The sequence below is a fragment of the Odocoileus virginianus genome, chromosome 5, assembly GCF_023699985.2.
Source record: "Odocoileus virginianus isolate 20LAN1187 ecotype Illinois chromosome 5, Ovbor_1.2, whole genome shotgun sequence".
Lineage (NCBI taxonomy): Eukaryota > Metazoa > Chordata > Mammalia > Artiodactyla > Cervidae > Odocoileus > Odocoileus virginianus.
The window spans coordinates 83,112,783-83,129,248 of record NC_069678.1 but is presented as its reverse complement, the minus strand read 5'-3'; the positions used below and the strand labels follow the sequence as shown (position 1 = coordinate 83,129,248).

Genomic DNA, 16,466 nt, shown 5'->3' with positions numbered 1-16,466 from the left:
GTCGCGAGACCTCCGGGTCAGGGGTCAGGAGCGGAGCATCGTCTCTGGCCCGGGCCGGCGCGGGAGGGCTGTGTGATGGCCTCGGAGCGCCCGGAGCCGGAGGTGAGGGGCGGGAGGGCGCAGCGCTGGGCCTGGAGATCCGAGGGGGAGGGTCCGGCGGCCAGGTGCGGCCGTGGCCTCCTCCGGGTCTGGGGGCCGCCTGGCCATCCCGAAGGCCCAACAATAGCATCTCCTCACCCTCTACTTTCCTCGGAGGGGCTAGAGGAGGAACTCGTGGCTCAGTTTTGTTTGCCGAGATTTAATCCACGACTCTCAACTCTAGGGCTCTTGGGTTCTTTGACCTCGTAATGGCATTCAAAAAATCTGTATTTTGATTTTCTGTTGCAGTTTCAGTGGGCAGGTTTGCCGGTTGCTGCATCTTTCAATTATTATTGGAATGCCATAAACAGCATAAATAGGTTCTAACACTCATGCTATTGGAGAGCAGTTTAGATTTCATGAAAAAACGTTGGATTCAGAGTGAAACCTCGTTCTAGTATTGGCGCTGCCCTGTAGCTGTCTGTGCAACTTCGGGCAAGTCTTGACTTCCCGGATCCTGTTTCCTTCTTCTTAAAATACCTACCTTCTGGTCTATTGTGAGGATCACACATTTTAAATCGGAAAATGCAAATGAAGCATCCTTTAAATACTAAGGACCATGCAAGGAACTTTTGTATACATTGTGTGGTTCAGACTTGTGCAATGAAGGTGACAATAGCCATTTTCATTTACAGACAAACTAAAAATCGAGATAAGTGAAGTACCTTACCCAAGTGCTACCCTCAGCTGGGGAGTAGCAGAGTTTTGGAATTAGAATGTAAAATGTCAGCTTTGGAAAGAAAACATCACTAGGAGAGGTGCCCAGTGTTACAGGAGAACATGTGAGTGGATGGAAAGGGTGAGAGGTGTATAATCGTGCATTGAGTCTTTACCTATTGAATGCTTACTGTGTGCCAGAGACCATCTTAGCACTTTACCAATATCAAAGATTACTCTCAACCCTATGAAGTAGACACTGTTATCCCCCTCAGTTGAGGAAACTGAGGCACAGAGATATTAAGAGTAACAAAGTTGCACAGCTAGTAAGTGGCAGAGCCAGGACTCCAAAACAAATGGTCCCTTGTAGATCTTGTGTTCTTAGCCATAATGTTTACAATGCAAAAAGAAAGTAGCCACAGGATGGTAAATCTCCAGTGTTAGGATTTGATGTAATGAGGCTCAAGATTAAATAACAATTGTAGGAAACTACCCTATTAAAAAGGATCAGATGTGCTCACAGGGCTGGTGGAGTAGCCTATGCATCAGAAATACCATTACTGAGAAATACTCAAGGAATTTGGAGCATGTTTTGTGAATTAAAATGAGAAGACATGGAGGGATGTTGTGAAATAGAACATACCTTTCATGCATATAGACTAAAACAGCATTATCAATAGAAACCCAATGCAAACCATATGTGCCAGTTTTCTAGTAGCTGCTTAAAGACATTTAAAAAAAGTAGGTAAAATTAATTTATAATAATATATTTTCTTTAACCCCATATTTCCAAAATAGTGTCATTTCAACATGTACTGAATATTAAAAATTATGAGATATTTAACGTTCTTCTTTTGTACCAAGTCTTTAAAATCCAGAGTGTATTTTACACTTAAGCATATGTCACTTTGGGCTAGCAATATCTCAAGTGCTTAGTAGCCACAGATGGTAATGGCTACCATACTGAGCAGTGCAAATCTAAAATAACTTGAATCAACACACATTCCTGGCAGTCTCACTCAGCCACAAGTTCATTTGTTAAATTCTTGATTTGCATTTGTGAAAATCTTACCCCAGAAGGTAAAGGGATTGAAGAGTCCTGCCCCTTGGCAGAAAAGTGACTGTTAGAGGTTATTATAATCCCAAGAGAGAAAGATTGGGCCTAGTCAGATTTAAGAAGTCATTATTTCTCAGATACTTAAATGATGTGTGCTATTATGGACTTGGAATTGTGCTATGTATCAAGGTGGATAGGGAGCAGTGTAAGACACTCCCTATTTTAATGGCGTGAACAAACACTGAATTATAATAAGTGCCTCAAAGGAAAAGTACAGAGCGAGTGAGTGTTTAACAAGGTTTCTTAACCTAATTGTTAAGTGAAGGGGGTGGATCCTAAAGCCTTCTCAGAGGAATGACATTTAAGCATGGAGGAGTGGAGGGTGGCAGTGAGGAGAGGCGGAATACATTACAGGCAAAGAGAAATTGACAATCCAGAGGGAAGGAGAAGCTGTGAGCCTTCAGAGAACTTAGAGGAAGCAGCTGCTCATGTGGGCTCGGTGACAGTGAGAATAGCTAACATGAGTGCATCCTGAGTTATCATCTAATACTTGGGAAATCCCCATGAAATAGGCACAGTTATTATCCCTCTTTCACAGGTGAGGAAACTCAGGCACAGAGAGTTTAAGTAACTTCACCAAGGCCTTATTCTAATAAGCAGTGGAACCAGTGTGATCTTAGGTGCTCAGACTCGGGGAGGTGGATGAGAGATAAGATTGGTGAAGAAGATTCAGGTTGAAGCCATGCTTGAGGTTCAGGACTTTGGCATATGTACAGTGGTTCAAGGGCAGGTGAAAACTCTTTTGTGGGACTCTGTTAACAGAAAACAGCACAGGGGTTGGAAAAGGCTTCAAGAATAATTTGTACCTTAACCACCAAGGGACAGGGGCAACAAACAAAAAGCAAATTAATGAGATGAACATTGTTTCCTTCATCCTGGCGTACATAGTATGCAGCATATGCCTCATGTCTTATTCAGCTTGCTATGAATGGTATGTAGGCCTCAATGAATGTTCCAGAGAATGATAGGCTTTCTCTATCATTATCTGATTCTCCTGGTTACTTGCCACAACATCCTTCTGAAGTAGACATTCTTATTCACATATTAGAGATGAAACTGAGGCCTGGAAAAACTGACTTGTCCAAGCTCAGTTGGATACCAAGTAGTAGAGCATATTTGAATCCAGGTCTCTGCCTTCAAAACCCTGCGTCCTCTTTGCCAGACAACTCCAGTGCACTTCAAACTCAGGAGGATTCAGTATCAGGGATTAAATCTCCACGTAAGTGTCAGTGCTGTGAGGACACAGCTAACTCAGGAATTCTCAACCAGTGCAGTGGAAGAGTGACTTGGGGGAGCTCGTGAAGTGTAGACTCCTGAGCCCTCTCAACTCTTATTCAGTTGGTCTCAGGTTTCTGCAGTTTAACAAGCACCTCAGGTGGTTCTGACGCCACTGGGTCCTTGGATCACACTTGGAAAAATACCACTCTAGCTGCCTGAATTAATTCTTGAGTCTTGGTTTTGATAAATTGCATCTTGAATATGAAGAAAGCTTAGAGCTGATGTTTGTGAAAATGTAGTTGTTGACTTTGAAGGATACATACAAGGGGGAATGTTGTGAGAAGGCTCAAGTTAGGAAATGTTCCTGGTTTCAGGAGTGTGGATTCTGTAAGAACCGATTGATGAACTAAACTTCAGTTTGGCTTTGAAGAGTTAGTCCGTCATTCAGAATAACCTTTGAGACAAGGTGGAGAAATGGAAGCTGCACAGTGGTGGAATTAAGCAGCCTACTAACAAATAGTCTGAAGAAAGTCTTCTAATAGGACAGTGCTTGTCTGTACTCTCCATCTGGTGTATCCCCCTTTCCCTCCTCACTTAGTCAACTCTGCTCAACCTTCAGGGTCACTTTCTCTTAAGACCCACCTCTGAGTCAGGTTACTTTGTTTCATGCTCTCATAAAACCACATTCTTATCCTTAGGCACACCTAGTTTGTATTAATATAATAATTAGAGTAATTATCTGATTGGTTTTTTTTTCATTATACGGTAAATTCTATGAGAGCAGAGAATGCCAATTTTTGCTTTCCATCATATCCTTAGGACCTAGCCCTGTGTTGGCACATAGCAAACTCTCTGTAAATTTGTTGAGTGAAAAATGAATGCATACTCACCTTACCTTTGTCCTCTTTGGACTTGGATGAGGACTTGATGGCATCGTGATTGAATCAACAGGGAAATTAAGCTGTAAAGAGATTTACTAGAAGAAAAAACAGCAGCCTAAGCTTCACGATAGAATAGTAGGCTGGGTTTATCAATGTAATAGGATGAATTGAATGATTGTATGTGTCCAAAAAAAGCCAGCTGCATTAGGACAGAATGGGGGATGTGTCTAAGTAGCAGAAGCGAGAAAGTGATAGAGATTTCTTGGGTCAACAGCATGGTAAAGCTTTCCCCCAAAGTAAATAGAATGTGGGATACTCTGAATCTGTGACCTCACCTGGGTCTTATACTCCATTCTGGTCTCCACATTTTAAGTTGAAAAGTAGACCAGCCAGAGTTCATTCATGGGCTTGTGATCTAAGATATAAAACAGGGAACTCAAACCATGCTGTTAGAGATACACTTAAAGAACCTGAAGATGTTTATTGTGGATCAGCAAAGACTCAGAACCATCATCAGTTATCTGATAGATTCTTCTTTGGCAGAGGGTCAGATTTTCCCTCTGTGGCCTCAGGAGGTAAAACCCAAAGTAAGTTACATATTTTCAAGAGAGCAGATTTTAAGAGCAGGTCAATGTAACATCAAGAAGGCAGATTCTGGCTCAGTGTGAAGAAATTTCTAATTTATTCTGCCAACCAAGTGAGGGTGAGCACAAAAAGCTGAAGTGAATGGCTGTGCAGGCCTTCCTCCAGACTCAAAGCAGCAGCCCCTTGTTACTATTCATACATGCATTTATGTGGCACTTTTAACTTTACAATGTGCTTTCACCCATCATTGGGGTAGGTGGTGATATTTTACAGAGGAGAAAACTAAAGGTCAAGGCCAGAGTCTCAGCTGTCATATCACATTTTCTTTCTGTAATACTGTCATTCTATCTAAAACAAATCTATTAAGAGTCTACACCAGAACCACCCTCCCCCCGCTTCCAGAATTATAGAGAAGACAATATCAGTAAAGAACATACTAGTGGGGGGGGGGGGGGGGGTGCGGAAACTTGGTAAAAACAACTTTCATGGAGGCAAAGGAAGAATCCGAACAGTAGTTTTTCCACAAAGCAGATGAGGAAGTATAGGAGTTCTTGAACAACAAAGGCCAGATGTTGATAAAAGTGAAAATTTTGGAATCACTGGTAAGATACTAAGAACCTAGCTTAAAACAGAGAAGAGAGTGAATGTAACTTGTGGGAGCTATTTCTCTCATTCACACAATCATTCAACGAATACTCCATCCCTCAGTGTGTCTTGGCACTGTGCTGGTTGCCAGGGGTACGGCAAAGAACAGCACAACGTAGACAGCCCCTGCCTCCCTGCGGTATCTACACCTGCTGGGGAGACCAACATTAAAAAGTACACAGATTTTTCAGTATGAACTGTGGTTGGGTGCTATGAAGAAATTCAGACTGCTTTGCGAATGCCTAACAAGATACCAAACAGTACAGGGAATCATGGAAAGTTTCATTTATTAAATCCAGAGTGGCCAAGATTTTAGTCCTAGAAGATGAAGTGACCAAGTGTCCCCAACTCTCCTTGTGGTGCTGACACCTAGGCCTATGCTCTCCCTCCTTTAACCCTGGCTCAGTATGGGCCAAAAAACTCCTTTCCTGGCTATTTCCTTGCGCAACTGAAACAAACTGACATTTTTTTTTTTTAAAGTCTTTACTAACCACCAAAGAAGAACAAAAGGAAAATAACATGGAGACTAGTGTTGTGATGACCTCACCTTGAGAAGAGTTGTACTGCCTACGACTGGTTTTAAATGTTGCATTTGCTTTGCTTAGAACATAGTGTGAATTCACTTATTCACTTGTTGCATAGAGCACGCTATGGCCAGGCGGTGCCCCAGACTCTGGGGACAGAGTGATAAACAGAAAGAGCTGCTGACCTGGGGTATCCTTCTTACTCTGATAATACTGAACCCAGCCCAGCCTTCTTCAAGATAAGAACCGTGGCACAGTCAACGTGTAGACAAGAGCGGTCGCTAAGGCCACACTGCCAGTCCAGAGGGAGAGCTTGCCTAATTTATAAGCATAACTCATTCTGGGTGCAAACTAAGTTCTCTTCATCAGCTTGAAGACATTCCTCTTACACTTTCCCTTTCTTGACCCCAGAGAGTGTCCATAAGACACTAGGAGCTGGCTTCTCAGGTCTGGAGACAGTCAGATCACTGTTTGGACTCTGCGTTCAGTAGGGAAGGTAACTACATTGCCTGTATGCCTTTATCCTCCCACTGGCCCTCTAGACCTTGTCCTGTGGGTAGCCATGGGGTCCATTGCCGGCCAGTGTTGCCCCCTGTTCCGCAGGTGTCGTCATGGGAAACAGAAGAGACGGTGGTGGGCCAGTCCTTGGGTCCCTCGCCACCTCCCACTCCCCTGCATTCCCCGTCTGTCTCTTTTCTTTTTTTCCAAAAGGAGAGGAAGAGGCATTAAGGGATGGAGGAGATTATGTGTTACTTACCCATTTCTGAATAAACATTTTTTATTCCTAAAAAAAAAAAAAAAAAGAATAACTCATTCTGAGACCAGGGGTCAGAGAAAGAGGGCATGTAATTGCTGCCATTTCCTTTCAAGCCAATTACATCCTTTGTGTCTTTTTAGGAGTTTGGCAATAAGAGCATTCAATTTGATGGGGCCTTTTGAGGGGAATGATGGTTAGAAATGATAGGAAATAACTATACCTGATTTCTCTAACTACCAGAAATCATCCTGCAACCTGCTGGTTTTGGCGTTACCTTAAGCATACTGGGCACCTTTTTTTGTTTGTTGGTTTGTTTGTTACTTTGGGCTTCTCTGGTGGCTCAGACGGTAAAGAGTCTGCCCTCAGTGCAGGAGACCCGGGTTCGATCCCTGGGTTGGGAAGATCTCCTGGAGAAGGAAATGGCAACCCACTCCAGTATTCTTGCCTGGAATATCCCATGGATGGAGGAGCCTGGCGGGCTACAGTCCATGGGGTCGCAAAGAGTTGGAGCCGACTGAGCGACTTCACTTTTCTTCCCTACTTTGATTAATTATCAGTTCTTGTCTATCTTATTCTAAAGATTCCTTAAAGTGCAACTGAGCTCACTTGTCTTAAAGGTTAGTTCAGCTGACTTTTCCCAAGACCGTCAGTGAAAGGCAGTGGTGGTTTTACATTCTAATACGACTCCTTGTCTCAGCAGGGAATAGGCACAAACAGCTCGCAGAATGACTGCTTTGAGTAGCTGTGCTGTAGGCCATTGTCATCTCCCCTGGTTGTTAGGGGAGCTTTCTAAATCTCGTGGTAGCCAGGGGGGGATTTTTTTTTTTAAATATAGATACAATAATACTGCCCTGCTGAAAAAAGATTTAGGTAGCTTGACCTAATTCTTGGATAAAATCGAGAATCCTAGCCAGGGCCTATCTCAGGCCAGTGCAGGATAACAGTATAACAGTAGTATTTCCCAAAGTGTGATTTTAGACGGTATAGAGACAACACAAAGTAAAACTGAATCGCATCACATTGATGTTTAAATTGTCTTTTTGAATTATGTCACAGCATCCTTTGTAAACCTCCATCATGTTCCTTCTTGTAACCATTTTAAAACTTTTTTGTGGACACGACAGCAAGTGAAAAGAAGCTCGCTCAAAAGAGGCAGAGACAGCCTGCCTTTTCGGGGAAAAAAAAAAAACTTTTTTGCTCCCAAGTCCCCAGTTTGATCCATATGTTAAGCTCAGTAGATAGGCTTTCAGCTCATCAGGCGTGGGCTTGACTTCTGACCCTGTGCCTACAAATTCTAGACCACTAGACCATTCAGGTATGACCTAAATAAAATCCCTTCCGATTATACAGTGGAAGTGACAAATAGATTCAAGGGATTAGATCTGATAAGAGTGCCTGAAGAATTATGGATGGAGGTTCATGACATTGTACAGGAGACAGGGATCAAGACCATCCCCAAGAAAAAGAAATGCAAAAAGGCAAAATGGTTGTCTGAAGAGGCCTTACAAATAGCTGAGAAAAGAAGAGCAGCTAAAGGCAAAGAACAGGAAAGATATACCCATTTGAATGCAGAGTTCCAAAGAATAGCAAGGAGAGATAAGAAAGTCTTCCTCAGTGATCAATGCAAAGAAATAGGGGAAAACTAGAATGGGAAAGACTAGAGAGCTCTTCAAAAAAATTAGAGATGCCAAGGGAACATTTCATGCAAAGATGTGCACAGTAAAGGACAGAAATGGTATGGACCTAACAAAAGCAGAATACATTAAGAAGAGGTGGCAAGAACATACAGAAGAACTATACAAAAAATATCTTCATGACCCATATAATCATGATGGTGTAATCACTCACCTAGAGCCAGACATTCTGGAATGTGGAGTCAAGTGGGCCTTTGGAAGCATCACTACGAACAAAGCTAGTGGAGGTGATGGAATTCCAGCTGAGCTATTTCAAATCCTAGAAGATGATGTTGTGAAAGCACTGCACTCAATATGCCAGCAAATTTGGCAAACTCAGCAGTGGCCACAGGACTGGAAAAGGTCAGTTTTAATTCCAATTCCAAAGAAAGGCAATGCCAAAGAATGTTCAAACTACTGCACAGTTGCGCTCATCTCACATTGTAGCAAAGTAATGCTCAAAATTTGCTAAGCCAGACTTCAGCAATACATGAACCATGAACTTCCAGATGTTCAAGCTGGATTTAGAAAAGGCAGAAGAACCAGAGATCAAATTGCCAACATCCGCTTGATCAGTGAAAAAGCAAGAGAGTTCCAGAAAAACATCTGCTTTATTGACTATGTCAAAGCCTTTGATTGTGTGGATCACAACAAACTGTGGAAAATTCTTAAAGAGATGGGAATACCAGACCACCTGACCTGCCCCTTGAGAAATCTGTATGCAGGTCAAGAAGCAACAGTTAGAACTGGACATGGAACAACAGACTGGTTCCAAATAGGGAAAGGAGTATGTCAAGGCTGTATGTTGTCACCCTGCTTATTTAACTTACATGCAGAGTTCAGTTACGTCGCTCAGTTGTGTCCGACTCTTTGTGACCCCATGAACCACAGCACGCCAGGCCTCCCTGTCCATCACCAACTCCTGGAGTCCACCCAAACCCATGTCCATTAAGTCGGTGATGCCATCCAACCATCTTATTCTCTGTCATCCCCTTCTCCTCCTGCCCTCAGTCTTTCCCAGAATCAAGATCTTTTCAAATGAGTCAGCTTTTCCCATCAGATGGCCAAAGTATTGGAGTTTCAGCTTCAAAATCAGTCCTTCCAGTGAACACCCAGGGCTGATCTCCTTTAGGATGGACTGGTTGGATCTCCTTGCAGTCCAAGGGACTCAAGAGTCTTCTCCAACACCACAGTTCAAAAGCATCAATTCTTCGGTGCTCAGCTTTCTTTATAGTCCAACTCTCACATCCATACATGACTACTGGAAAAACCATAGCCTCAACTAGACAGACCTTTGTTGACAATATAATGTCTCTGCTTTTTAATGTGCTGTCTAGGTTGGTCATAACTTTCCTTCCAAGAAGTAAGCGTCTTTTAATTTTATGGCTGCAATCACCGTCTGCAGTGATTTTGGAGCCCAGAAAAATAAAGTCAGCCACGGTTTCCAGTGTTTCCCCATCTATTTGCCATGAAATGATGGACTGGATGCCATGATCTTAGTTTTCTGAATGTTGAGCTTTTAGCCAACTTTTTCAGTTTCCTCTTTTACTTTCATCAAGAGGCTCTTTAGTTCTTCTTCATTTTCTGCCATAAGGGTGGTGTCATCTGCATATCTGAGGTTATTGATATTTCTCCTGGCAATCTTGATTCCAACCTGTGCTTCCTCCAGCCCAGCATTTCTCATGATGTACTCTGCATATAAGTTAAATAAGCAGGGTGACAATACACAGCCTTGACATACTCCTTTTCCTATTTGGAACCAGTTTGTTGTTCCATGTCCAGTTCTAACTGTTGCTTCCTGACCTGCATACAGATTTCTCAAGAGGCAGGTCAGGTGGTCTGGTATTCCTATCTCTTTCAGAATTTTCCACAGTTTATTGTAATCCACACAGTCAAAGGATTTGGCATAGTCAATAAAGCAGAAACAGATGTTTTTGTGGAACTCTGTAGCTTTTTTGATGATCCAGCAGATGTTGGCAATTTGATCTCTGGTCCCTCTGCCTTTTCTAAAACCAGCTTGAACATCTGGAAGTTCACAGTTCACGTATTGCTGAAGCCTGGCTTGGAGAATTTTGAGCATTACTTTACTAGCATGTGAGATGAGTGCAATTGTGCAGTAGTTTAAGCATTCTTTGGTATTGCCTTTCTTTGGGATATGCAGAGTACATCATGCAAAATGCTGGGCTGGATAAAGCACAAGCTGGAATCAAAATTGCTGGGAGAAATGTCAATAACTTCAGATACGAAGATGACACCACCCTTATGGCAGAAAGCAAAGAAGAACTAAAGAGCCTCTTGATGAAAATGAAAAAGCTAGCTTGAAGCTCAACATTCAAAAAATTAGGGACTTCCCTGTGGTCCAGTGGCTAAGACTCTGAGCTCCCAATGCAGGGGGCCTGGGGTTCAATTCCTGGTCAGGGAACTAGACCCCACATGCTGCCATAAAGACTGAAGATCCTGTGTGCTGCAAGTAAGACCCAATGCAACCAAATAAATAAATATTTTTAAAAAATTCAGAAAACTAAGATGATGGCATCTAGCCCCATCACTTCATGGAAAATAGATGGAGAAACAATAGAAAGAGTGAGAGACTATTTTTTGGGGGTTCCAAAATCACTGCAGATGGTGACCACAGCCATGAAATTAAAAGACGCTCCTTAGAAGAAAAGCTATGATCAACCTAGACAGTATATTAAAAAGCAGAGACATTACTTTGCTGACAAAGGTCCATCTAATCAAAGCTAAGGTTTTTCCAGTAGTCATGTGTGGATGTGAGAATGGACTATAAAGAAAGCTGAGCACCAAAGAATTGATTTGAACTGTGGTGTTGGAGCAAGACTCTTGATAGTCCCTTGGACTGCAAGGAGATCAAACCAGTCAATCCTAGAGAAAATCACCTCTGGATATTCATTGGAAGAAGTGATGCTGAAACTCCAATACTTTGGCCACCTGATGTGAAGAACTGATCATTGGAAGAGACCCTGATGCTTGAAAGGATTGAAGGCAGGGGGAGAAGGGGACAACAGAGGATGAGATGGCTGGATAGCTTCACTGACTTGATGGACATGAGTTTGAGCAAGTTCTGGGAGCTGGTGATGTACAGGGAAGCCTGGCATGCTACAGTCCATAGAGTCATAAAGAGGTGGACACGACTGAGTGACTGAACTGAACTACAAATTCTGCTAAGCCGCCTAACTTTTTTGAACCTCCGTTTACTTCTGTTAAATGTTTTGTGTGAAGACTGAAGGTGGTTGCCTACATAAACAGCCTAGTGTTGAGCTTGGTCATAACCTGTAATGGTTAACTTCTCTTGTGTTCTAACTAAGTGCCATGCACCATGCTGAGCACTTCATATGTGTCGTTTCCCCTTCATCTGCAGAACAGCACAATTCAATTGATATTAGGATTGGCACTGGTATTAGGATCTAATACCAGTACTATCTCCATTTTACAAATGAGGACACTGAGACGCAAAGGTTAAATAGCTTTTCCCCAGTCTCACTTCTAATAGGAAGCTGAACTGAATCTGAAGTTCTTATACTTAACCTCTACAGTGTTCTATTGAATGTATTTTAGGTACTCAACAAATATGTGTTTCTTCCTTCTACTCCCATCCCTGCCATTTTCTGGTGTCTCTTTTTGTATCTCTTTTCCCAAACTTTAAACTTTTTATTTTGTGTTGGGAAATAGCCGATTTAAAATGTTGTGATAGTTTCAGGTGAACAGTGAAAGTACTCAGCCATACCTGTACGTGTATCATTTCTATATCTCTTGATGCTTGCCTTCTGTATTGGAGAGAAAGGTCTTTCTTCATCATTAGTCATTGCATCTCTGCTCTCCAAACTCTTCTCCAACATCAGGTATCCATCATTATTGCTTTTCTAGGACTTTTCCCATCACTTCTCCATGGATATTTCCCCATTATTGGAGAAAAAAAAATCTTCATTTCAACATCCCATTTCTCAACAGGATGTCACTGACTTCTGCTCACTTCCTTGCAGCCTGGCATTTCCCCCCTCGCTAAGAACATGGGAAGAGAAATTTGCAGTTTGTCTAAGTAGGAGGAGAGAAATCTTTTCATCTGAAGCAAGAGTAAGGGAGTAAAGGATGTTACTGATAAGGGTTAACCTTGAGGAAACATTGGGGAGTTCAGGCCAGCTGACCCTTATTTCCCTGCAAAACAGTAGGCGGGTTTATCTCCTGGGACCACGGGAGTTCACCGATTGGAAAACCTGAGGGGAATAAGGAAAGGTTAGTGACCAGGGAAAGGTAAAATGATTGGTAACGTTCTCTAGAAGTGGCACCACTGGCAAGGTGAGAAGTTTGTTTCCGTCAGAATATACAGCTGGTGCAGTGTATGTGTGGATAAGGAAGAAAGTTAAATTCATCCTGAGTCAAGAGTTGGCCGGGCTTTTGTCGTGACAGGTGAGGACACGGGCAAGGGAACAGATGGTCGTTAGGACACAGTTGAACCAACTGCCTATGAGGCAATGGAAGGAAGGAACTGGAGCGTTGACAGCTGAAAAGGGTGGGGAGGGAGACTGTGACCCACAGAAGCTGGGCTTTGAGGTCTTCAGTAGGCTTGCCATTCATCCAGTGAAGAGCTTTCAGTACCTGCTGTTGTCAAGACTTAAGGAGGAACTGCCGGACATTATTGAGTATCTATCTGTTCTTAAGCAATTTGCTAAGCACAGGGACACAAAAATAGAGCAAGATGCAATCCCTGCCCTCAAAGAACTTAGAGTTTATAGGAGAAACTCACATATGCATTGAAATGTACAAAGGTCACTTGATCTGCATAGAGGTCTTTTTTTTTGTTTGTTTGTTTGTTTTAATTTTTATTAGTTGGAGGCTAATTACTTTACATCATTACAGTAGTTTTTGTTATACATTGATATGAATTAGCCATGGATTTACATGTACTCCCCATCCCAGTCCCCCCTCCCACCTCCCTCTCCACCCGATCCCTCTGGGTCTTCCCAGTGCACCAGGCCCGAGCACTTGTCTCATGCACCCAACCTAGGCTGGTGATCTGTTTCACCCTAGATAATATACATGTTTCAATGCTGTTCTCCTGAAACATCCCACCCTCGCCTTCTCCCAGAGTCCACAAGTCTGTTCCATACATCTGAGTCTCTTTTTCTGTTTTGCATATAGGGTTATCGTTACCATCTTTCTAAAGTCCATATATATGTGTTAGTATACTGTAATGGTCTTTATCTTTCTGGCTTACTTCGCTCTGTATAATGGGCTCCAGTTTCATCCATCTCATTAGAACTGATTCAAATGAATTCTTTTTAATGGCTGAGTAATATTCCATGGTGTATATGTACCACAGCTTCCTCATCCATTCGTCTGCTGATGGGCATCTGGGTTGCTTCCATGTCCTGGCTATTATAAACAGTGCTGCGATGAACATTGGGGTGCATGTGTCTCTTTCAGATCTGGTTTCCTTGGTGTGTATGCCCAGAAGTGGGATTGCTGGGTCATACGGCAGTTCTATTTCCAGCTTTTTAAGAAATCTCCACACTGTTTTCCATAGTGGCTGTACTAATTTGCATTCCCACCAACAGTGTAAGAGGGTTCCCTTTTCTCCACACCCTCTCCAGCATTTATTGCTTGTAGACTTTTGGATAGCAGCCATCCTGACTGGCGTATAATGGTACCTCATTGTGGTTTTGATTTGCATTTCTCTGATAATGAGTGATGTTGAGCATCTTTTCATGTGTTTGTTAGCCATCTGTATGTCTTCCTTGGAGAAATGTCTGTTGAGTTCTTTGGCCCATTTTTTGATTGGGTCATTTATTTTTCTGGAGTTGAGCTGGAGGAGTTGCTTGTATATTTTTGAGATTAATCCTTTGTCTGTTGCTTCGTTTGCTATTGTTTTCTCCCAATCTGAGGGCTGTCTTTTCACCTTGCTTATAGTTTCCTTTGTTGTGCAAAAGCTTTTAAGTTTCATTAGGTCCCATTTGTTTATTTTTGCTTTTATTTCTGAAATTCTGGGATGTGGGTCATAGAGGATCCTGCTGTGATTTATGTCGGAGAGTGTTTTGCCTATGTTCTCCTCTAGGAGTTTGATAGTTTCTGGTCTTACATTTAGATCTTTAATCCATTTTGAGTTTATTTTTGTGTATGGTGTTAGAAAGTGTTCTAGTTTCATTCTTTTACAGGTGGTTGACCAGTTTTCCCAGCACCACTTGTTAAAGAGGTTATCTTTTTTCCATTGTATATCCTTGCCTCCTTTGTCGAAGATAAGGTGACCATAGGTTCGTGGACTTATCTCTGGGCTTTCTATTCTGTTCCATTGATCTATATTTCTGTCTTTGTGCCAGTACCATACTGTCTTGATGACTGTGGCTTTGTAGTAGAGTCTGAAGTCAGGCAGATTGATTCCTCCAGTTCCATTCTTCTTTCTCAGGATTACTTTGGCTATTCGAGGTTTTTTGTATTTCCATACAAATTGTGAAATTATTTGTTCTAGTTCTGTGAAAAATACTGTTGGTAGTTTGATAGGGATTGCATTGAATCTATAGATTACTTTGGGTAGTATAGCCATTTTGACAATATTGATTCTTCCAATCCATGAACACGGTATATTTCTCCATCTGCTTGTGTCCTCTTTGATTTCTTTCATCAGTGTTTTATAGTTTTCTATGTATAGGTCTTTTGTTTCTTTAGGTAGATATACTCCTAAGTATTTTATTCTTTTTGTTGCAATGGTGAATGGTATTGTTTCCTTAATTTCTCTTTCTGTTTTCTCATTGTTAGTGTATAGGAATGCAAGAGATTTCTGTGTGTTAATTTTATATCCTGCAACTTGACTGTATTCATTGATTAGCTCTAGTAATTTTCTGGTAGAGTCTTTAGGGTTTTCTATGTAGAGGATCATGTCATCTGCAAACAGCGAGAGTTTCACTTCTTCTTTTCCTATCTGGATTCCTTTTACTTCTTTTTCTGCCCTGATTGCTGTGGCCAAAACTTCCAAAACTATGTTGAATAGTAGTGGTGAGAGTGGGCACCCTTGTCTTGTTCCTGATTTTGCATAGAGGTCTTTAGACGAGAAATGGGAACCAAGAGATGAGAATTGAGTCCTTGGGAAGCCCATTGCCCTGAAGTGGGGGTAACCATTTCACCTCTGCTGCCTTGCCTCCCGGTAATCGATTCTGAGCTTTTTGGACAAGTTACTTGCACTGTGATCTATATGTACTAGGAACTAGTGGATTTAAAAAAATACTTATTTGGCTGTGCCAGATCTTATTTGTGGCCACATGAATATTTAGTTACAGCATGCGAACCCTTAGTTGAGGCACATGGGATCCAGTTCCCTGCGTGCATGCTAAGTCGCTTCAGTCGTGTCGGATTCTTTGTGACGCCATGGACTGTAGCCTACCAGACTCCTCTGTCCATGGGATTCTCCTGGCAAGAACACTGGAGAGGCTTGCAATGTCCTTCTCCAGGGGATCTTCCTGACCCAGGAATCAAACCTGTGTCTCCTGCATTGCAGGCAGATTCTTTACCCACAGAGCCACCTGGCAAGCCCCTAATTCCTGACCAGGGATCAAACCCAGGCCGCCTGCATGGGGAGCATGGAGTCTTAGCCGCTGGACCACCAGGGGAGTCCCTTGGACTAGTGAATTTTTATAGATTTATTAAATATCTCTTTGTCCCTAGGTGGAAGAAGCCGGGCAGGTGTTCCTGTTGATGAAAAAGGATTATCGAATCTCCCGAAATGTTCGCCTGGCTTGGTTCCTCAATCACCTGCACCAGACTGTGCAGGCCACACCCCAAGAGATGCTGGTGAGGCCCAGAAACATGCACAACATGAGGGCTGACCCCAAGGACCTGTTTTTTTTAGGAGAGTGCTGAAAACAGGAGGGGAGACTAACTCTGAGGGGTCCAATTCTAGGAGGGGCGAGTGACTTTGCCCACAATATTTCACAGGGGAAATTTTGTCTAGTCATTTTTCCAGCTTGGAGAAGTACTTGGTTGGGTTGTGGGAAGTAGAGCCAGTCATTCTGGGTCTGGAAGTCAGGTCCTTGAGAGAAAGGGGTGACTTCCCTTATTCTTCCTCTTCTCTCCATCATCAGCTTCAGTCTGAGCAGGAGCTGGAAGTCCTCAGCGTCCTGCCTCCTGGGTGGCAGCCAGATGAGCCGGTGGTCCCCAGGCCCTTCCTCCTTGTACCATCCACCCGGGTCACCTTCCTGGCCTGGCAGTATCGGTTTGTCATTGAGCTGGACCTCAGCCCATCTACTGGCATTGTGGTAAGGGGTT

The 16,466-nt window shown here is 42.7% G+C and overlaps 1 protein-coding gene across 3 annotated transcripts in view; it reads left to right on the top strand.

Moving 5' to 3' along the window:
* Position 1: 1 nt before the first annotated feature.
* The window catches only part of SZT2 (SZT2 subunit of KICSTOR complex), a 54,906-nt gene continuing 38,441 nt past the window's right edge, over positions 2 to 16,466 (top strand). For 2 of the 3 annotated variants that reach the window (XM_020914685.2, XM_020914684.2), the window contains exons 1-3: positions 2 to 102; positions 15,867 to 15,992; positions 16,283 to 16,456. In XM_020914685.2, the coding sequence (XP_020770344.2) occupies positions 76 to 102; positions 15,867 to 15,992; positions 16,283 to 16,456 (327 nt within the window). In that variant the 5' untranslated portion in view covers positions 2 to 75. The remainder of the gene's footprint in view (positions 103 to 15,866; positions 15,993 to 16,282; positions 16,457 to 16,466) is intronic. The other variant, XM_070468302.1, reaches the window with a different exon arrangement.